At 53.2% G+C, this 22716-nt stretch overlaps 1 protein-coding gene across 20 annotated transcripts in view; it reads left to right on the forward strand.

Moving 5' to 3' along the window:
• Prrc2b (proline rich coiled-coil 2B) overlaps positions 1 to 22716 on the forward strand; it is a 78594-nt gene that overhangs the window by 8532 nt on the left and 47346 nt on the right. For 18 of the 20 annotated variants that reach the window (XR_011704180.1, XM_071601081.1, XM_071601063.1 and 15 more), the window contains exons 2-4: positions 17820 to 17989; positions 18597 to 18774; positions 21333 to 21435. Coding sequence is in view for 19 of the 20 variants with exons in the window: in XM_071601081.1 (XP_071457182.1) it covers positions 17875 to 17989; positions 18597 to 18774; positions 21333 to 21435 (396 nt within the window). In the remaining variant the exon portion in view is untranslated. The remainder of the gene's footprint in view (positions 1 to 17819; positions 17990 to 18596; positions 18775 to 21332; positions 21436 to 22716) is intronic. The other 2 variants (XM_071601064.1, XM_071601066.1) reach the window with 1 other exon arrangement.

A 22716-nucleotide genomic window follows, 5' to 3' on the forward strand; every position in this document is an offset into this window, starting at 1 on the left:
GTTCCTGGACTCAGTACTCAGGAGGGCTTGGGGACTTGGAGTAGGCAGGCTGATGCACCTGGGGCTCATTTGTTTATTGGGTGTTAGGGTTTCTAATTGTGTGTTAAGCTCTGTGCTGCATGCTGAAGGTCAGGCCCACATCTAGTGGCCAGGCCCCTACCTCTAGGAGCTCAGGCTCCTTAACCAACAAGGGCCGCCCTGTGGGGCGGGTGCATGGGAACTCTCACTGCCACCCACCTGAGAAGCACCACGACAGGCACCTTTACCAGCCAATGAGGGCATTTGATCATTGGTTTTTGCCTCATGCAGAGTCTTCTGTTTTGGGGGAATTTTAGGTGAATGTCCTGGAAGGAATGAAGGCATGCATATTAAGGCAGTGCACGGGCTCTTGCTGCAAGGAGGCTCTGCAGCTGAGCTCACCACAGCCTTGATGTGGTCTTGGGCGGACAGGAGTGTTCCTTCCCGCCACTCGGCCTGCCTGCAGTGGGGCTTGAACAAATAAGCTCTCACTCCCTTGAGACTCCTTATCTGCTGCCCAGGGGGATGGAACCTGTCTCATGGCATGACTGGGGGACTGACACACCACCCAGGATGCATTTAGCACAGTGTGGGGAACCTGGCCAATCAGGAAGTGTAGACGGTTGATTCTGTGTTGCTTGGTTTATTGAAACCTCAAAAATAATGCAACAGTAACATTACAAGCTTGTACAAAAAAAAAAAAAAAAAATCCAAATACTCCACAGGGTACAAGATAGAAAATGAAAGTCATTTCTTTCTTCCTGCTGTTCCTGTTTAATATCAAGAGATGACTGCTCTCTGGACAACCTGTGGATTCCAGACCTGCAGGGACTGTGGGGGGGTGTGTGAATCCTTCAGGCAGGTGTCTCTCAAAGCTCTGGGTGAAATTCTCCCAATTCTCCCCCATTATCACTTAGCCCTTTGTTTAGCCCTTTCCATGAAGGGGATTGAGGGCCATTGTCCCTCTCTGCAGGACCCAGATGAGTGATAGCATTGTGTCTAGAAATCCAGCGTGGCACAGGGTAGAGTTAACTAACTAGTACTGCCCTCCAGGGGTCTCGAGGCTCACCAATGGGTGTTGACATGAGAGGTTGGGATTTGACCAGGTGGGCAGTATGCCCTGTGAAGTGGACTTGTTGGGATAAGGGGGCACAGTCTGTTGAGTTTTTAGGAAGGTAGGGAGGCGGTGGGGTGGGTGGGGGTGAGGTGAGGTAAGGTCGTGGGGGTTGGGTGTGAGGGGCGAGTGGCTGAGGCTAGTGTGCTGGTGGGCAGGCTGGGCTCCCCTCTGCCTTGCTGTGCTCAGCCTGGTGCGCACCTGTGAGTGTCTGGGGAGGGCTTGGCATTTGTTTCTGGGTTTGCCCTCTGACCTGGTCTTGTCTGATAGGTGGCCCAGGGACTGTCATTGTCCTGGGTTCTCTCTAGGGTCTGGGGCTTGGAGAGGAAACAGGTGCGGGTTCCTGGGTAGATTCCTTTGGGTTTTGCTGGAGACTCCCAGCCTGGCCCTTTGGCTCCTTCCCACCTTCGTTGTCTCTGATTTATTTGCTTTCTTGAAGATAACAGGGATTTACAGGGGCCTGTTGTTGATGAACCTTCTCTATGTTCCCCCACCCCCAGGCGGATGGCTCTGAGCTGGGTGTGGTTGAGGGACAGGGTGCAGTGTGACCTCAGGGTCCCTTCTACTCTGGGCCTCCCTGGCTGAGGTCGCTAGTGGTAATGGCAGCCACCTCAGGGACTGGGAGGCTGCTGTGTGTGGCCCTGAGGGCTCTTCAGCTGGCCCGACTGGGGTGGCTTGCTGCAGCCTCCCTTGGGCTTCTGATGACAGCCACCCCGTCTATATCTGCCTCGTCCAGCAGAGCTATGGGGTGGGAGGAGATGGGGGTTTGCGTGGGCTGTGTCTGGGTCCTGGGCATCCGCTGCTGAAGGGCATCTGGCCCTAGGAATTTCCCCAGTGCAAGGTCCGGGGCTCTTGGGTCTCTCTGGGCCGGTCGCAGCTTTCAGCTCCTCACCTTCCTGTCTTTCAGTTTCATGGACACAAACTAAAACTGTGGTTCATAGAAAAGCTGGCGGGTGCAGAGATGCTGGCCCGAGCGGGAAGTCGTGCGTTCCAAGTGTCAGTGTAGTGTAGTTGCCACAGTGTGCAGCTGGGAACAGTCCCCGTGTCTGTGCAGGGTGGTGGGTGTGTGGTGGGACGCTGCATCGGCATTCCAAAGAATGAGTTGCTCATTCTTCCTGCCTTACTTCGAAGGCTGTCTAAGGATACCAAGAAGGACCAGGTGGCTGTGTTTGAAGAGTAAAAATTGGAGCCAGGACTGGTGGTGTAGCTCAGGTGTGAACCGCTTGCTCAGCCAGCTGGTGGGAGGCTGTGGGTTTGATCCCCAATGCTGGGGAAAAAAAAAAAAAAATTGAAGCCACCAGTCTGCTGATAGGCTTGAGGCCCAGGGATGTTAATGGTGGTTTCTTTTTGAGTTGGGCTGATTTATTTAGTGTCATTTGAATTTGCTTTAGCGAGTGTGTATCAGTAACATGCATTAGTTATGAAGATGACTCATTACAGGGTCCCTCGTGTTCATTTAAGGAGAGAGGTGCATGTGGCATTGGGTAAGGCCTGCTGGGCCCAGGTGCCTGTTGGCTCCTGTGGGCACAGGCCTGGGCTGCAGGGAGGCAGGAGGGGGGCACAGAGCTTGTTTCCAGGCTTCTCGCTCCCCTTGGCCCTGTCTGTCCAGAGCGTCCGGCTCCTGGTACAGGGGCCCTGACGGGTCTGTGAAGCCAGCCAGGTCAGTCATCTGCTCTGTTTACGTGTCAGTGGCCCTCGAAGCTGCTTGTTGATCTGGTTAGAAGGAACAATCCAATACGAATGCCGTCTCCAGTGTCTGTTCTAAATCAGATTTTACAATAAAGAATATAGATCTTGGTGGTGTTTGCACAGGGCTTCTCGCTTGCTAATTCACCATTATTTGGAGGTGGAAAGGGAAGGAGAAGCTGCAGTAGAGCTGTGGGTTTGATGTCTTTCTTGCCAGATCCTTGTTAAATTTTGTTCTGGAGCGGGGAGCCTTTGTGTAGCACACCACCCGGCTGTTCCTCCCTAAGCTGTATATTGAAAATTGAAATTGAACTCACTGCCCCCTACCCCCTTGCTAAAATTGACGGCATATTAAACAATGGGAGTCGGGTAGCTCAGTGGCTCTGTAGACTGCAGAGGGATTCTAGCCAAAGTCAACTGAGGGCTTCCTTCATCCCAGGGCTGCTTGAGGGCTGGGAGCAGGGCTCGAGACAGGCCCTGTGGGTGAGGAGCCCTGGGCCGGTGCAGCCTCCGGGGTGGGAGGCTATGTGGAAGATGACAGTGTAGCTTGGGCCCCAGCCAGACCAGGTGGGACCTCTCCCGCAGGGCCTGGGGACGCCGTGGGCAGTTGAGACCATTCCCCGGGGCCTGCTGCATAGACTTCCATGATCAGAGTGTTTTGCTCCCCACAAATGCCTAGCACTTTCTGAGTAGATCTGATGTTGGAGTGTGAAGTGACCTGGGTTCAAGTTCAAGTTTGTAAACTCCAACTCTGGGCCGGTTGTGACTTTGGGCCAGTCCCTTAACCTTCCTGAGCCTTGGTGTCCTGTGTGTAAACTGGGAGTGCTAAAGCATTCCTCTCAGCACTTTATCTGTTTTAAGTCTTGTGTCAGAGAATTCCTATTTTATAAATTCAGTTTATTCAAGTGTAGTCATTTAAATTCATCCGGTGGTTTTGTTTTGTTTCACTGCCTCTGCTTTCTTTCACATCTGATTTTGTTTTTTTTACTGACTTCTTAAGGTTGTATGCTTGATATAATTTCATCCTTTTTTTTAAACTTTTTTTTTTTTTAGTTATTGATAGATCTTTATTTTATTTATTTATATGCAGTGCTGAGAATCAAACCCAGTGCCTCACACATGCCAGGCAAGTGCTCTACTGCTGAGCCACAGCCTCAGCCCCGATTTCATTCTTGTCTGTGAAAAAGTTTAAAGTTTTAATGTTGTCGTCTATCTTTCTTTCTTTCATTCTGGTACTGGAGTTTGAACCCAGCGGGGGTTAACCACTGAACCACATCCCTAGCCCCTTCTTATTTTCTGTTTCAAGAGTTGCTGAGGCTGCCTGGAACTTACCATCCTCCTGCCTCAGCCTCCTGAGTGGCTGGGATCACAGTTGTGCTATGGTTGAATATGTCTACAGAGCTACCTTGGTCAGATGATATCTGTGTTGAGCAAGCTTGATGTACCAAGCTGTAGAAATTTTCTTTTTTCCTGATTTTTTTTTTTTTTTAAGTTTTAAAATAACTTTGCTGTGTGTGTGTGTGTGTTTTCACGTTAGTTATATTTCCATTTTGGATTATCTCTTTGACCCTCATGAACCACTCTCCATGTTCTGCTTCTTACTCTTACGTCTGGTTTCTTTATTCAACATTATATTTGTGAATTCATTCATTTAACTCCCCACTTCAGCCCCCCATGCTGGGGATGGAACCACACTGAGCCACATCCTCAGCCCCTTCCTCCATGTAGGTCTGTGTGTTTATTTGTTTTTATTGTGGAATAGTATTCCATTATGTAAATATAGTATTTGTCCATTATAGTGGTGATAGACTTTTAGCTTATTTCCATTTAGCTTTCCCAAACTGTGGGGGTGTGGCTCAGTGGCAGAGTGCTTGCCTAGCATGTGTGAGGCCCTGGGTTTCATTCTCAGCATTGGAAAAAAAAGTTGCTAAACCAAATAATGCTGCTGTTGGCACTCTCTGCCCGTCCTGGATGCCTGCGTGTGTGGGTTCTGCGTACCTAGGGGTGGAGTTGCTGGTTACCAGTGGGCGTACACAGCATTCGTAGATGGCTACCCGTCCCCAGTGATTGCCTGACTGGCATGCCCACCTGCGGTGCATGAGAGTTGTGCTCCACATACTCACCAACATTTGGCATTGTAAAGATGTCACTTGTCCCCATATTGATCTCGGATTCGTGTAATTCCAGTCAAAATCCCAGCAGGCTTTCCTTTTCTTTTTGTTGTTTTGTTTGGAAATTGACAAACCGATTCTGAAATTTATATGAAAATGCAAAGGGCCAAAAATAATCAGCATTCCTGAAGCAGATCAGAGCTGAAGGACGCTCCTGTCTAGAGCTACAGCGATCAGGCAGTGCAGTACCAGCGGAGGACAGACGCACAGACGGACAGGCCGATGGAGAGGGGCGGTCTTTTATGCAGATGGCACGTAAAGGAGTACTTGATCAGTGACAGAGGTGCCATCTTTTGAAAAGACGGCCCTTTCAGAAAATGTGAGTTGGGCATATTGAGTTCTGTTGTGGCTAGGGTGTAAGGCCTTGCCCAAGAGCTCCTGGAGTGCCCAGATGCTCAGAGGTCAAACTAGTGGATCGCGAGAGCCGTGACCTCGTCAGTGGTGATTGTGGCAGGCTTGGCTGAGGAGGTGGGTCGCTGGGGCTGCCCGGAAGGGTGCACGTTCCCTGTGGCTCCTCCCCCGTCTTTCCAGCCACAGTGAGCTGAGCAGCTTGCCTCTCCTGCACCTAGTGTCTGCCATGAAGCCCGGCCTCTCCCAGAGCATGCAGCAGTGGGGCTGGCAGCCATAGGCCCAGCCTCTGAAACCACGAGCCTGGAATCGCTTCTTCCTCTTCTAAGTCATTTTTGTCAGGTATTTTGGTCTCAACAATGAAAAGTTAATTAACAGATTCTCTATATGGGAAAAAAGAAATCTACTGCAAATCATATCCAAAAATCAGTTTTACAGATTATACATGTATAATGTTTACAGATTATACATGTAACTAAGAAAGATAAAGAGCTTCTAGAAGAAAACATAGTATATCTTTGTGATTGTAGAGAAAGCAAAAATTGTGAAATAGGACACAGAAAATGCTAACAAATAGAAAAAAAAAGGAAGAATTTATACACTTGTACCTTTTACTTCTTAAAGTCTGCCAATAAAATGCACCGAATACTGCTTTCTAGTTGCCTGGGTACCATGGTTAATCTGCCTGATGTATTTCTCTGCTCAGCTTTCTATTACTATAACAAATGCCTGAGATAAGTTATAAAGAGAAAAGGTTTCTTTTGGCTCACAGTTTAGAAGTTTCAGTCTGTGCTGGGTTGGCCCTGTTGCTTTTAGTCTGTCTGGGTGGGAGTGTACGATGGAGTGACCCACTCACCTTACCACCAGCTGAGGAAGAGATGCCCACGGTTCCTTTTGAGGCACACCTGAGGATTTAAAGTCTTCCTACAGGCTCCACCTCTCGAAGGCCCACCACCTCCTAATAGTTCATGCTGGGGTCCGCCTGGGGACACCTGGGCCTCTGTGGAACATTCCTGATCCAAGTGACAGCTCCCTGTGCTGCTCTTCTTGGGACTGGCGTTCTCTTGCCTGTAGCAGAGCTGCTGTCATGGGCCTCTGTTGGTGGCTATTCTGGGACTCGTCTTTCTCTCTCCGTGTTGGATCCTTAGTTCCTGGATCCTGTGTGTCGGTTGGACATTCTGGGCCTCCAACAGCAGGAACGACTGGAAACACTCAGGGTGTTTCTTGGTGTGAGTAAGTGGAAGTCCAGAGAGGGCAGTCTGGGATTGCCCAGTCAGACAGCTCTGTGGCGAGGGACCTCGTATCTTACTTATCTGGAATGGCCAGGTTCTGTTGTGACCCAGGGACTAGCAAGGGGGACAGGCTTCTCATAGGCCAGGCTCCACTGCACCATAGTGGTGTGGGTCAGCCTTTTCAGGCACTTGGGCTGCTGGGGAAGGGCAAGGCGGCAGGGAGAGCTGCTGCTGGTGGGCAGGCAGGAATGGCCTCAGTGACGTGACACCGCTTTTCGCTCTTTTGCTCTCTCTTTGGTGCGAGGGGTTGAACCCAAGTGTACTCTACCATGGAGCCACGTCCCCAGTCCTTTTTATATTTTGAGGCAGAATCTTAAGTTGACTAGGCAGGCCTCGAACTTGCGATCCTCCTGCCCCAGCCTCAGGCGCTGGAATCACTGTGCCTAGCTGCTGTCGTTTTATTAGAGCACAGATCTGGACAAGTTTCTGAGAAGGTAGGTGCTCCAAGTCCTCGTGTGAGTCAGAAAAGCCTTCTGCCCCACACTTGGCTGGGTTGGCTGAGTATGGGTGCTAGACTCACTCTTTGTCCCTGGAGGTGATGATGTTGTGAAGTCAGTGCTGTTGGGATTGCTCAGTGCCACTCCTTCCATCCTGGGGCCTTCTTTGATGGGGAGGGGAAAGGATTATGCCTTCTAGAAGCTTTTGGGTTCTTTTCTTTGTGAGCCTTGCATTCTTTCTTTTTCTTTTCTTTTTTTTTGATACTGGGGATTAAAGTTAGAGGCACTCGACCACTGAGCCACATCCCAGCCCTATTTGGTATTTTATTTAGAGATGGGGTCTCACTGAGTTGCTTAGCACCTCGCTTTTGCTGAGGCTGGCTTTGAACTTGTGATCCTCCTGCCTCAGTTTCCCGAGTCACTGGGATTACAGGTGTGCGCCACAGTGCCTGGCGGATTATTGGACTTTTAATTCTAGAATAAATTTACAGAAAAATTGGAGGCCTTGTGCCCCGCACTCCCAGTTTCTCCCCTGTATGATCATGTGACATGGGTACGTGTGTCCTCACGGCGAGTGGACCAGCATCGTGTACTGTGACTGACTGAAGTCTTTGCTGTTTCAGACTCACTTAGTTTTCACTGGAGTCACCCTCCTGTTCTGGGAGCCCACACTTCATTTAGTCATCATGTCCCCTGACTTTGCTCTTGGCTCTGTCAACTGATTCCTCTTGTGCTTGAGGCAGTGTTGGGCAGGCCCTGTGTAGAAGGTCCTCCGATTAGGGTTTGCCTGACTCTTGATGGTCAGTCTGAGGTTCATGGAGTTTCCACGGTCATAGTCGACTCTTCCTGGGCTTTCTCTTGTTTTGAGCATTTCTGCTGCAGGAGGGCAGTGTGTTCATTTCTGAGGATATTTATTGCCTATTACATGTCTTTTGGGTTTGGTTCCCGGCCGTCTCTTTCCTCTCTGCTGGGCCCTGCCAGTGAGTTGGCGTCTGGTCGTGCGTGTGGTCTTGGGCACAGCAGCTGACTGGAGGCAGCAGGAGCTCTTCAGTGTCAGGTTGCCCGAAGTCCTCCGGCAGCTTTTCAGGAGCAGACTCCAGCCTTTGCAAGCTGCGGAGCCCCCACCAAGGCCGCCACCCCCGGCTCCTCCGGCTCTCTCTTGGCTTCCTTCTTGAGCCCTCTCCCCATCTCGGCCCCTGTGCCCTCGGGACTCCTCTTGTTCAAACCAGTGGTGGGGCACGAGGAGGGCTCAGTCCTCCCACTTGCTGCCTCTTCCTCCTCCCAGGCTGGAGGCCCTCCCGCTGCCCGAGTGTCCTCCGAGTCTGCTTGGTGGAGCACAGAGCTTTCTCTGCAGCGTCTGCTGAAGCTGCCACTGCTCACGGCAGCTCTTGTTCCGCCAAGATTGGCCTTCAGCTTTCATTTTGGGGGGTTCTGGAAGGATGGATGAGCTCTCCTGCCTTCAGCCTTTCTGCTGTGTTTGACCAGAGTCCCTGTTTCCTCTCTGGTGTCCCTTGAGTAGAATGTGATGGAGCGAAGGCCTTTCCAGGGACGTGCACGGTGTGTACACCTTCGGAGCGTTGGCGTCCCGTGTCAGGATGCTGCTCTCTGGCCTCTTCCTCACCCTGGCCGTGGCTGCCTTGTGTGTGGGAGCATCTCCACTGTCTGCTGGCTTCAGAGCGCTGTGAGCCCCTGGCCTTCCTTCCACACCTCTGGGAGAGGAGAGCCCAAGCTGCAGGAGTTGCTGGCAGCCTGCTTCCCTCTTCCTTGAGTCCCTTCCCTTGGGCCAGGTAGCACTGCATTAGGGTGTGCCTCAAGTGGTGACCTCCGCCTGTCGCCCTTTCCTGCCTGCCCCCCTTTCCTGCCTGCCCCCCCTTCCTGGATGGGAGTGAGATAGTGGCGTCTGACCTCCTGACTTGGTGTAGAGTTACTCTGGCCTGCAGAAGGGGGCTGCCCTGTGCAGGGGGTGCTGGCCCTGGAGGCCAATCATCTTCTGGTCGGGTGGGAGTTGAGTGGGGCTGCCCTGATTTGCAGTGGGCCTCTGAGGACACAGCCTGGGGGGAGGCAGGCAGGATGCTTTCTCCTGTCTGAAGAAAGTAGCTTTCTGCCAGAGGCGGCTGGCCTGAGTCTCCTCTCCTCTGTGTTCTTTAGTGCCCAGATTACAGCTTGCTGCAGGTGACGTCATCCTACGGAGAGGCTTTGGGTGTAAACAAAGCCCTGCTGGGCCGCCCAGGGACAGCTGGCTGGCTGGGGGGCGGCCTGTCTGCCATCTCCATAAGCCTTCTTTAAAATTATTTTCATGATTTTTTTAAACAATAGCAAATGTGCTTAGAATTTAAATGCGGTATTTTATGACCTTTAGTGCCAAGCTCTTCTGAAATAGGATCATAAAACGGTAGAACTGAGAGCCATGGAGGCGGGTGACTGACATGGAGCAGGAAGGCCCAGAGTCCTCGGGGCCTGCGCTAGCGAAGGGCACCCAGCCATGTCTGAGAGCTGGCTTGGGGGCTCATCTGTGTGTTTACAGCTTTCTGTATCCTTTTGCTACTGCCAGGGCTGGGACACAACCTGGGTGCCTGTGCGGGTGGCAACGCTCCCTGCCCTCCAGTGGGAGCCTGGAAGCTGGGGCCGTTTGGTGTTGCTCAAGATGTGGTCACAGTGGAGTGCGGGTCTCCAGAGGGCTTCCTGAGGATTAAAGTACATCTCTGCCTCCTGGGATTTCATAAAGGGTTCACCTGTAGATCCTGAACATCCACCCTATTTGGGTTTGGTTCCCGGCTGTCTCTTATGTTTCTGAAGGATGCTTCCTGTATTAGTGCCCTCAAGTGGTGACACCAGTGTGGGGACAGGTCCCTGTGCACAGGAGGAGGGAGAGGCCCAGTGCAAGGTCTGCCCAGCACCTGGGGCATCAGGAGCTCGGCGGAGGGGCAGGAGCAGACTTGCTGGGGGAGACTGGAGAACTGCGGTCCCAGAACTGGAGCTTAGCCACAGTGACAGCTGCTGTCAGGCAGTGGGCCTGCGAGTGCGCCTGGGTCAAGAGCGCCACATCCATTCCCTGACTGTTCCCATGCAGACCTGGTAGCCCTCACCCTTCCTCGATCTGCAGGGAAGCAGCCCTCCCGGTCCAGCTGCTGTGGGATTTAGGAGAGGTGCAAACTCAGCGTTTCAGATGAGAGTGGCAGGGTGGGGGTGGGTCCAAGGTGGGAGAGTGGTGAGGCTGGCTGGCCCTGAAAGGCCAGTGTGTCCTGCGCGAGGGCTTGGACTTGACCCTGGGGTAGTGGTGGTGGTGCAGCCTGTGGGAAGGTGCCCGGCAGAAGCTGATTTGTTGCCCGCCCTAACAGACGCAGTCACAGGGCGTGGTGGAGTCAAGGGCGTGGTGGAGGCAGGGGCTTGCAAATTGGGGGTGGCAGGTGCTTTCTTATTTAATTTCTGGTGCTTCCTAAATGTACTGTCTGCTCCAGGGTGTGTCCTCTCTGGCATTGCTGGCCTCTACCTTTGTCTACATTCGCCTCAGGCCCCTCTCCCCTCCAGCCTTGTTTCCGGGTAGACTGATTTTCAGAGGCTGTGTGGTCCTTTGCAGTGGATGCTGGACTGTGCTATAGCTGGGCCAGACCCCAGTGGTCCAGGTGGGCCAGCGCCTGACTTCTGGAGGAGATCTGTGGGCACCTGGTGGCTTCCTGAAGGCCCAGCTACCTTTTTGACTGCCCTGTGGTGCTGGTCTTGCTATTGCTGAGGGGGGCTCTAGAAGCTTCTGTGGGAAATGCAGCGGGCCCCCTCCCCCACATCCTGGTGTGTGGGACACCCCTTTTGTTGGGTTCACTTTATTGCTTGTCTTCATTTTCTTACCTGCTTCGCCCTCTAGATCAGGGGTCAGCAGCCTGGTTCCAGCTTGCCCTGTCCCTGGTGATGGGGTTTTCTTGGAGCACAGCCGTGCTCCTTGGTTATGTATCATTTGTGACAGCAACAGCGTCAGGCAACAGCGTCAGGCAGGCCCGGGGTTGCAGCAGAGGCTTGGTGGCCAGCAGAGCCAGGTCTGCTGGCTGGCCCTGTATTGATCAGGTGCCCCTGCTGCTGGAACCCAGGGTGAGGGCTCATCCCCTCCCTGTCCCTCTGTCTGGTACAGGAGCCTTTGAGTGTCTGAATGGATGATGGAGCCTTCCACAGGCAAAAGTGCCTTTTCCTTTTCATTTTTGGTGCTAGGGATTGAACCCGGGGTGTTTTACCACTGAGTCACATCCGTGGCCCTTTTTATTTTTAAAAAATATTTTTAGTTGTAGATGGACAAAATACCTTTATTTTATTATTTCTATGTGGGGCTGAGGATCAAACCCAGTGCCTCACATGTGCTAGGCAAGTACTCTACCACTGAGCCATAACCTCAGCCCCCCTTTTTATTTATTTACTTATTTTTGGGACAGAGTCTTTGTAAGTTGCTGAGGCTGGACTCAAACTTGTGATCCTCCTACCTCAGCCTCCCAAGTCATTAGGATTTCAGGCATGCACCACTCTGCCTGGCAGATGGTGCTTTTTGCTAGATGTTGGTATGTTGGAGAAGGGCAGGCTGATGAACCATTTACCTGGATTTCATGATGAGGGTTCTTTGCTTTCCCATCTGATGACTGTGCCCTTTCTTGGCCAGCCTCCTTGCTTCCTATAGTGTCTATCCTGCCTGCTGTCCCTTCCCATTCCTGCTGATTGGGGGTTTTGCCTTGCAGGGTCCTCTTTCTTTTCTTCCTTCTCCCCAGCCCTGGGCTGGGGCTTCCACCTCACACCCTGCACTTACACTCTCGCCATCGTGTGTCTTCTCAAGGACTGTGCTCTGAGCCAGCGGAGCTGGGGCCGGAGCACACAGTAGGGTCTTAACCATGGGTGACCACATGGTTTTGACCCAAAGGTAGTAGGATCACGGAAACCTGTGAAAGGGCCGGATTGGCCTTGGATGAGGATCTGGCTGTTGAAGGCTGGTCATAAATTATGTACTCGTCTGGGGTCCTTGTCCCTGTCCTCATCTACAGTCAGACAGTGTATCATGAGCTGGGGTGACTCCTGTCCTGTGGGCAGCCTGGCCTCCTGCAGCTGCGCTCCATGTTTGCTCTGGCACTTAGCAGCCTCGTGACCTTGGGCAAGATAACGTCTCTGTCCTTTCTGAACCTCATGCCCTACTCTTGTTGAACAGGCTGACATAGTAGTAGCTTCCAGAAAGGGTGGTTGCAGTGTGCTGGGGGCTGGGTACCTGAGTGCTTAGCAAGGCGCCCAGTGCTCAGGAAGGCCTGCTGTGGCCACTGTCATTGGCCCTGAATGTTCCTGGGAGTTGCAGCCCATCCAATCCTGGTTGGTCACATGGTGCTGGCTGGTACCCAAGTGCAGAGTGAAATCAGTCCTGTTACCCGGAAATGTTTTTTGATAAAATAGCTTGCGGGGAGCCTTTCCCTGTGATGGGCAGACTGGGTCCTCGGAAACCTGCCCTGCCGGCCTGCCCTCTGCAGAGGTGGGGCCAGGTGTCCGCTTGCCTTTGTGGGGCCATCTTTCTGGTGTTTTTTTTTCCAGCAGGGTCGGGGCCTCGAAGCCCATTTAGATGACATGCCAAAGCATACAGACCCAGGTTCCTTTCTAAATGTCCTTTTTCATTTACTCTTCTCCTAAAGCTGTCTTTATGGGGATTTGTAGACCCAGTTTTCATTCACCAGTATTTCAAAATACTCTTGTACCCTGTGGTTACAGTAGGGGTTACAGTAGGGGAGAGGGGGCAAGGGGAGACACTGGCAGGACCCCTCCCAGGCAGGGTGCTTCTTTTTTTTTTACGGTACTGGGTATGGAACCCGGGGCCCATGCTAGGCCCACTGCTAGGCCCACTGCTCTGCCACTGAGCTACATTCTCAGCCTTTTCTTCCGGTTTTCTGTGTGAGACTGAGGTTCCAGAATAGATTTTGTTTGGTAATAAAAAGACTTCCATCACCTTCAGAGGGACAGAGGTGGCAGGAAAGCCATGGCTATGAGCCAGTTTTGGCCTACACTCTCAACAGGCCTTGGCCTGTTCTTGTTCCATGGACCCTGGAGTGAGTCAGGCTCTGCTGAATGGGCTGGGATCTGCCCAGAGGCCTCTGTGGGTCCTGGATGTGAGCGTTTGTCGTGTTTTCTTCCTGCCTTTGGCTGTGCTGGTCAAGCTTGAGGTGTGCCTGTTGACCCATGGATAGACTCAGCAGCGCCCTGGAAGCTGGTTGAAGGCCTGCTCACAGCTAATGCTCCTGGCCTGTGCTTGTGAAAACCAGCTGACCAGCAGAGATGCTGGTAGGTGTGGGCTGGGCCAGCCCCAGGTCAGCACACCAGCAGAGACATGCACTTGAGAAATCCCAACAAGTATGCTTTTTTAATTGTTTTTTAAAAACTTTATTTAGGGGCTGGCTCAAGCGGTAGCGTGCTCGTCTGGCATGCGTGCTGCCCAGGTTCGATCCTCAGCACCACATACAAACAAAGATGTTGTGTCCGCCGAAAACTAGAAAATAAATATTAAAAAAAAAAATCTCTCTCTCTTTAAAAAAAAACTTTATTTATTTATTTTAATTAGGTATATATGACAGCAGAATGCATTTTGATTCATTGCACACAACTGCAGTACAACTTTACATTTCTATGGTTGTACACGATGTAGTGTCGCATCATACGTGCCGTCACACATGGACCTAGGGTAATGATGCCCATCTCATTCACCATCTTTCCCAACAAGTGTGTTTTTTGTTTCAGAGTTGTGTCCACTGAAACTTTGGTTAGTGGGAGAACCAGGAGGTGTCCGTGACCTGCTTTGTTAGGTGCAGGTGTACCTGCGCTGGGCTCAGAGGCCCTGCGCGCTCCCGTCACGTTCCTCTTCAGGCTGTGGGTGGGGGTGAAGAGCCTCCTGTATAGCCCCGTGCGGCCTGGTGCCTTCTGGGGCAGTGGGGACTCAGGTGACTGCTTGTTAGCACCCAAGTCTACATAGGAGTATGGGGTCCAGGTTCAGATGTGCCAGAAGAGGTGGCTAATGTGACAACAAGTCCTTTGCACTTGTGGCTGTGGGCCATTAACATGCAGTGCTTGGTTCTAGGACAGACTGGTGCTTAAGGAGTTCCTGGCCAGGCCTGTCCTTCATCGGGTGAGGAAACAGGTCTGGAGAGGCTGACAGGGTGCCCAGCAGGTACAAGCCTTGGGTAAGGGTTGGCACTTCAGAACAGTGCTGCGGGCTTGGTGCCTGCGTTGGCTATGAGTTCTCCACACGATTGTCCTGCAGTTCTGTGGTCAGTGGGCTGGAGAACACTTTACCTGAAAGGAGATGGGTACCTGGTTAGTGTTGGTGGCTGAACTTACTTGGGGACATAGTTCAAATGGCCTTGCAAACTGATCCTCCTTTTCTCAGACACAGTCTAGATTCCTAGGGGGCGCTCATCTTTGCCCAGGGCTTTAATGTTTCTGAGGTGCTGGGGTGGGGCAGGGTCAGGTTGCTGGTCTCTGAGAGTTCTCTGGGGCGGGAGTGGGTGGTCCTCTGGGTGGTCCTCAGAGTTGTCCTCAGAGAGCTCTGTGTTCGCTCTAACGTCTGTTTACAGGCCTGGTTAGTGCAGAGTCAAAGAAAGATCTGTTGGCATCAGTGGATTGACAGAAACCAGGATTAACAAGCGTTAAGAAGACTTTTTAGAAATATTTACAGAAACAAAAGTATTTTCTGCTCTGCTTTGAGAATCGTGTGACATTCTGTTAAAGAAGTCAGGCAGGTTGATGCGACTGGAGGGCTGGGGTGCGGCTGGTTGGAAGAGCATTCGAAGCATCCGAATTTGAGTTCACAGTGACAGATCTAGTCCTGCCCCCTGTGTGGCAGGGAGGGGGCGTGGGGTCAGGGCAGGGACTTGGCTGGGGGTTTTTCAGAGCATTTGTGATCTGTGCCCAGGTGACAGCCAGGGCGGGGATCAGCCCTTGTCCTGGTGCTGAAGTGTGAGACTCTGGAACACACCTCCTGCCTGTGACCAGCCTGTGGAGAGTCCCAGCGTCTCTGGGCTGGATGCAGGTCTGGGTTGTGTCCCAGGCCCAGCTTCCTTAGGGCACACGGTAGTGTCAGTGAGGGAGTGTATCATTCCTATTGCTACAACAAACTGCCACAATTTAGTGGCTTGGAACAACACGAAGCTTAGAAATCTGAAATGAGTCTTATGGGACTGAAATCAAGGTGCCGGAGGCTGCTGCTCCCAGAGGCTTGGAGAGTCCCTTCCTGCTCTTCACAGCCTCCAGAGGCCTGCGCTCTTTGCCTTGAGGTCCCTCCTGTGACTTCAGAGAGCATTGCTCTAGCCTCTGTTCCCAGTGTGCTACCCTGACCTACTTCTGCTCACAGGGACCCCTGTGACTCCACTGGGCCCCCTCCACTGATCCAGGGTGATCTCCCACCCAAGACCTGAGCCACACCTGCAAAGCCTTTTGCCATATGAAAGTAACAGTCCCAGCTTGTGGGAGCGAGGACATCAGCATCTGCGTGGGGGAACTGTAACACTCCTTACAGATCTCTTTGGCCTCTTGCGAGTTTTGGAGCGAGTCAGTGTTAGTCCTGGTGTGTCCCTGTCCCATCCATGGAGTAGGGCCTGGCCAGCGTCCTGGCGAGCCGCCCCTGTTCTACCCTCGCTGGCATTGGTTACTTGTTGTTTTCCTTTCGTGGTGGTGGTCATGGGGACTGGATTGAGCCTGTACCTGCACCCCGCTTATTTTCTGTCTTTTTGATGATAGCCCTTATTTCAAGGGTGAGGTGGTCTCTGGGTTTTGATTTGCGTTTCCCTGTGGACCTCATCCCGCTGTAGTGGAGAAATGCAAGGTGATCTGCACCAAGAGCCTGTAGAGCGCTGGGCTCTCTCACCAGTGCAGACCCAGCCTCTCCTCCAGGGCTGTGGTCCAGCCTGGGGGAGGTTAGTGTTTTGATTGATTGATTGATTGCAGTGCTGGGGAATGAGCCAAGGGCCTCGCTCATGGTACTCTTTTTATTTCTATTTTGGGACAAGGTCCGATTATGTTGCCCAGGCTGGCCTTGCACTTGCCTCAGTCTCCCAAGTGGCTGGGGTCACAGGTGTGGCCGCATGCTTAGCTGGTGGTTAGGACTTGTGCAGGATGGATTAGAGACTCAGCCGGCAGTGGGAAGGGAGAGTTAAAGGTAGGGGTGTGTGCACCTCTACCCTACCCCCGCTTCTGGCCATTCCCCTCCTGCAGCTGGCTGGTCCCTACCCACTGCCTGCAGCTTTGGTATGGGGAGTGCTTGTCCCCTGACCATGCCGTAGCACCTTTGGCACCTCTAGGTTTGGACACAAGTGCGAGCAGAATCCCCTCCACTGTGCTCCCACACACTTGGAAACACCTGTCATTCCCTGACCCTCGGCCTCTCCCCTCGGTCACCCTGAGTGGCCTGGATCTGAGTATGGGAAGGCTGACCAAAACCATGAGGGGAGGAGGGCCTGCTGTCCCTGAAGGAGGGGTGCAGCCTTGATGCGCGCTGTGACTAGAGGCCACTGCCTGTCCCTGAGCATCCTGGGATGAACTGCTTGTTATCTGTCCCTTGGTGCCTGGCAGGGCCTAGACATCGTCAGTACTGGCTGAGTGAAAAAGAGGGTGTGCACACCCGGTGTGTGCAGGGCAGATTCTGCAGAGGTGGGAGGCACTGGCCTCTCTGTCTCGCCTTCTCTGGGCCCAGCTTGTGACTGATCTTTGCTCCTGGTGCTGTGTCTGCAGTTGTGTGTGGACTTTTCTCTCAAGCATCATACTTTGGGGTGCAAAGCACTGCCTAAACACGATGCACCTCTCCTAGCCCACGTGGCTTTAGGACAGAATGTTGAGGGGTGCATTCCAAGAGGTGGCCACCTGGTGCCTGTGCTGTCAGTGGGTGTTCTGCACATTGCTCCTGTTGGTAAGGACACATGGTCAGGTGCCTCCATGAACACTGTCGATTTCTTCTCCATATCTTAATGACAGGGTAGAAGGTCACATTCTTTACATGGGGATTTTCCCCCTCTGATCAATTTTGGCACCTCCAGTCAAGGGTGGGTGTAGAGGAAAAGGTAGCTGCGTCCTCAGTCTTGGCCTGGTGCCGGTCTGCCCGCTGCAATAGCTGGCCTTAGCATTTGGAAGGATAGAGTGTGTAGGTGAGTGCAGGGGGGAAGGGCCAACAGACCTGAAGGTGCTGGTGGAGAGGTTGGGGGACAGGGGTCTCCCTCGTCAGTACTGGGTGGTGCTCACCCTGTTTTCCACACATTGCCCTGTGAACTTGCTTCTGTGGCCCGGGCAGATGCCTTCTGCCTGAGTGCTGGTTCTTTGTTTGAAAAGAGCAGGTTCCCAAATGTTCCTGACAACTGACCGACTTTGGTGGCCTTCCTTTGGTTTCCTCATCCTTGGGACGCACTGCCGTGGCGTAGTTGGGCTGTGCGCCTCCCTGGTTTGATCTGCCTGTCTTGCTTGTGATGTTAGGTGGACATACCACCAGGCCTGAGGGTGTACTTTTCCATCTGGGAGAGCTGTACTTGCTCAGAGGACCGAGTGTGTTCAAGTGTGCATTTCCACACAGTCATGGAAGTAGGCTCCAGCAAGTGCACACAGAGCAGCTGACTGGGCAGGGTGGGGGCCCATGGGCCACCTGGGGCAAGTGTCTGTAAGAGGTAAAGGTGTTTTCCTAGGGACAGAGCCCAAAGCTGTCCTCAGATCTTCAGAAGGTAAATCAGACCTTTGGGTCAAGTCCTGGCGACTCACTCTCACCTCCTTTCCAAAGGCAGATCGGGAGCGGCGCCGAGAAAAATATCTTTACTAGATGACATTTCATCGCAATGTCCGATCGTCTGGGGCAAATAACCAAGGGCAAGGATGGGAAAAGCAAGTACTCGACTCTCAGCCTGTTTGACAAGTATAAAGGAAGACCAGTAGACGCCACCAGGTCCTCAGGTGAGGCCCGGCCTGGAGGCCAGTTCCGCACCCCTTCTGGTGCACCTGAGACCTGGCCAGATGAGGTGTCTGGGCAGTGGGGCACAGCCCTCCTTCACCTCCTGCTTGAGGTCTGACTCCAGAGCCTTGGAGACCCTGACTCTCTTGTGGTGGGACTGTTGTCTGGGGAAGCCATGAGTGTTTTAGAATGGGACTCAGTTTACCTTTCTGGGTTTCATGGCTTTGGTTTCCTGGAGTAGGTGGGAAAGTGTTGATCCCATCCACACTCACAAGGCCTCCATGAGTGTCGCGTGGCTCCAGCCCAGGCATCATGTGGGTCTTGTCAAAATGAGGTCAGAGCCATCCCCTTTGCAGGGGGTGGCTGCTGTGTGGGGCAGGGCTTCTGGGGGGGGGGGGGTGCTCCTCACCGGTGTTCTGAGCTCCTAGTGGAAGGGAGACCTCTGTGCAGACTTGAGCAGCCTTTGTCCCTGAAGTCCTGGCACAGAGCTTGTGAGTGGCTGCAGTGGCCTCCGGGTGCCTGTCCTTGTCCCTTAGAGGTGGGAGAGTGGTGAGTGAGCTGGCCCCTTTCCTCTGTGACCCCTATCTGCTCCTTCATCTCCCCCTGCAGTTATTCCTAGACATGGCTTACAGAGTCTCGGGAAAGTGGCCACAGCCCGGCGCATGCCGCCGCCTGCAAACCTGCCAAGCCTGAAGTCTGAAAACAAAGGAAACGACCCCAGCATTGTGATAGTGCCCAAGGACGGCTCGGGATGGGCAAACAAGCAGGAGCAGCCCGACCCAAAGAGGTGAGCACAGGGCTGTGGGCGGGCGGGTGGGGCGGCCCCTCCCCTACTATTGCCAGGTGTGCTCTGGCTCCCCTGCATTTCTCTGACTTCTGGAGCCGGCACAGGAGAGTTTCTGTGGCCGGCTTGTTCCCAGTGACCAGTGTGCCCCTGTGCATTATTTGGTGAGGACTCTTCACCCCAGAGCAGCGTCTACAGTGACTCAGAGCCAGTTCCTGGAGAAGCCAGTGTGCTGAGCTCCAGGTGGGGAAGGCAACAGCTGCTGGTACTCCACACGGCCGGGCTGTCCGGAGCGAGGCGGACTCCTCCTTGCCCAGGGTGGGCATGGCAGCACCCTGGAGGCTCACTGCTGCCAGCATGGCACCCTTGGTGCCTCAGGGGCCACGAACATGGTGCTGAAGTCTGAAACGGCCTCCATGTGGCTCTGGGGCCTGGGCACAGGACCCGGGTGAGCCCTTTCACTGTGGGTTCCCTGGCGCTCTGGCTACTGAGGAGGGCGTCCAGAGGAGAGGACTCGTGCTAGGAGGGAAGCCTCCTCTGGGCCTTGCCTTTGGGGAATGAAGAAAGCAGCCTGGTTCTTCTGCCCTGTCTGTCTCCGGGGCCTTGTCGTGCCGCTGTGGGGAGCCAGATGGTGAACGTGACCAGACGCAGCCTGCTAGCCAGTTGTCCGGGCTGTTGCTGGAAGTGCCTGGGGAAGCTGGGACAGCCGCCTCCCGGGGTTGCTTAGGGCTGTTGGTTGGCAGGACAGGTGGGGCCTCAGCAGTCAGCCCCACCTGTCCTTTCCAGCAGGACTGTCTGGCAGCCTGACCAAACCTGGAAGAGTGTCCTCCCTCTACTTCCCGTAGGAGTAGGACTGGGCTGTAGGGGTGGTGACCAGACAGCAGTGAGGAATCCCTGGGTAACGTGGGTCACTAGCACAGGGCTTGGCACAGAGGAGGGGTGTGGTGGAGGCAGACTGTTGCCATTGGCCTACTCCGTGTGTGCCCTGCAGCCCTGCAACGAGACCTTTCAGTGGGAGCCTGCAATGCCTCTGCTGCAGAAGTCTGGAGGGCCAGGTGTCACTCACCTCTTCACCCTCTGCGGGGGAGGGGGGGGGTGTGTGGAGAGGGAGGGTAGAGCAGGCAGCCACCCTGCCACCTGGGCCTCGGCCTTCTGCCCCGAGACGCAGTGCTTGGGTCTGGAACGCTGTCTTAAGTAGGCGTGAGATGAGGACCAGTGGCCCTCGCTTTGCCTCGGTTGAGAATGGCTGGCCGCTTGGCGAGGTGAACGTGGAGGCATGCATCTGCACAGAGCTTGGCTTCAGCTGACAGATAAGGCATGGTCATGGTGGCTCCTCGCCAAGTGGGTTGCTGCCCGTCTGCCGAGCAACACAGTGAGGAGAACTGACTGAGGGCTCTGCTGGGGCAGAAGCCGCTGCTCCAGCGCCTTGCGGCCCTCAGGAGTGTGCTGACCATCGGCCACAGAGGGTACTTAGAGGGTCTTTTAAACTTTAAAATATCTTTTGATCCAATAATTGTTTCTAGGGTCACATGCTACTGAACTGCTTACAGCGTACAAAGATTAGTATGTGTACAGAACACTCAACTGCAGTTACCTGTGTGTGGGCCATAATTTAACCAAATTAGAGATTGGTTAAATTATGGCCCAAGTATATTGTGTCCTCATTAAAAACGACGATAGAACTGGGCACAGTGGCATATGCCTATAATACCAGCAGCTCAGGAGGCTGAGGCAGGATGATTGAAAGTTCCAAGCCAGCTTCAGCTACTTAGGCCCTAAGCAACTTAGCAAGACCCTTTCTCTAAAATATATACAAAAGGGCTGGGGAAGTGGCTTAGTGGTTGAACACCCCTCAGTTTAGTCTCTAGTACTAAAAATATAAAGATATATATATATATATATATTTTTTTTTTTTTGAAGAAGAAGAAGGTAGATCAATATGTACTCTTATGAAAAAATGTTCAGGTTCATAAAGTGAAGAAGAGGTTATGGGAGTGTAGGTACAGGGCCATCCTACTTGTGTTAGAAAAATACAGTGTTAACATATGTATAGGAAAATCTGCCTGGAGGGTCCGTCTGGAGGATGAGATCGTGACAAATTCTGTTTCAGATATGTGTATAAATTTATTTTTACTACGAGCACTCATCTTTCTCATACGCCTAGAGAAGGCAGGCACTCTGCTGGTATCTTGAAGCCGCTGCCCCCAAGGAGGTGTGGTCCGGGCTCAGCCCCTCCCACCAGTGACTTGGTTTCCTCATGGGCACGGCTCCCGTTGCCTTCCGAGAGCTTATCTGCAGTGCGTGGTCAGCTTGCAGACTGCAGCCTCTGCAGGAAGGCAGCATGCCGCCCTGTCCTACACAGCGTCATGTCTGTGTCCCTGCCACAGCTGGGTTCCCCTTCCATCTGCCAGCATGGGCGTCTACTGGGAAAGTGGATCTTCGCTGGCTGGCAGAGGCCTGGTGGCTGGTGTGGAGCTGCCCCCTGAAGCTCTGGGAAGCACAGGGCCTGGTCAGGTGGCCTGCTGCACCTAACCCCCAGCACGGGTCTTGCCTTTCTCTAGTTCCAGTGCGACGGCCTCTCAGCCGCCGGAGTCGCTGCCGCAGCCGGGTTTGCAGAAGTCTGTCTCCAATTTGCAGAAGCCGACACAGCCGAGCAGTCAGGAGGTGAGTGCTGAGGATCCCATCCTGATTCACCCGGCACTGTGGCCCTCCATGTCCCTGCCCTTGGGCAGACTGAGGAGTGGCTGAGAAACTGTGGTGGTGGCAAAGGAAGCCCGCCTGCAGTGTGGAGGGATCCCCAGAGGCAGCCGGTGCAGTTGTTCTTGGGTTCCTACACAGGGTAGCTCCGTTTCCCCAAACTACTGCTCTGACATGAGCGTAATAAGAATTCGAAAAGTACCAGGCCACAGAAGGGCTCAGCTGTCAGGTGAGCTCCTTTGTGGAAGCCCTTCTCAGCACTGAGATGTGTATGGTACCTCTAGGGGAGGGATGTTGGGGGTGGCATTCCCAGGTTGATGGTCCTGGAAGCCTTTCTCAGCTGAATGCCTCTGAGCACTGATGTCTCTGGGAACACGCTTTAGGAGACAACCAGCCATGGTCCTTTCAGATGTTTTTCTAACACGTCATAACCAAGCAAGAGGTCACAGTGCTCTTGGCACATGGGGCCTGGCCGTGGGCTTGCAGAGATCCGCAAGGTACACTATACCTAGTGGCAACAGAGAGGGCGGGGGAGTCTGAATTTTTTAGAAGAAGAAGAAATGTTACAGATACCTGGCACTCACCAGCCCTGTTGACCGCTTGGTTGTGCTGCTCTCTGGGTGACCTGGGTCTGCAGTGCCATCCCCCGACTGCCATACCTGCTGGTGGGGGGGCCTCTTGCTTTGCTGGGTATCCTCCTCCACTCAACTCTGACCTGTGCTCTTTGAAATGAAAAACACAGAGGAAAAAAAAACCCTGTTCCTGTGAGACTCCATATTCCTTGGCCTCAATTCACTGGGGCCTGTTGACATGGAGATGTTCAACATCCTTTCTTTTTCTCAGAATTTGAAACTGAGATTGTGGTGCCACGATGTTTCAACCTGGTTGTATTGAGCTTGGTAAACATACATGTGCTTGCTCCTGGGTGCAGTGGTGTACCTGTAGGCCCAGCTTCTCAGGAGGCTGAGGATGGGGGATTACTTGAGCCCATGAGATTGAGGCCAGCTCAGAGACCCCACCCCTGGACTTGGGTAAGGTCCTGGGCCTGTGTAGAAGAGAATTCCTACAGGGCCTGGGCTGTGGCCAGGTGGAGGAGCCCTGTCCCAGCACTGTACACAACCCACCACATCCTGTCTTCCCCTCTTGTTAGTAGCTACTGAGTCTTCTGTCTCATGCAGAGGAGAAGTAGAGGAAGAACCTATTGATTTGTAACTTTCAGAACATCTCAGAGTAATTCTAGTTATTTTG

This window comes from Marmota flaviventris, chromosome 13, assembly GCF_047511675.1.
Source record: "Marmota flaviventris isolate mMarFla1 chromosome 13, mMarFla1.hap1, whole genome shotgun sequence".
Taxonomy (NCBI): Eukaryota; Metazoa; Chordata; class Mammalia; order Rodentia; family Sciuridae; genus Marmota; species Marmota flaviventris.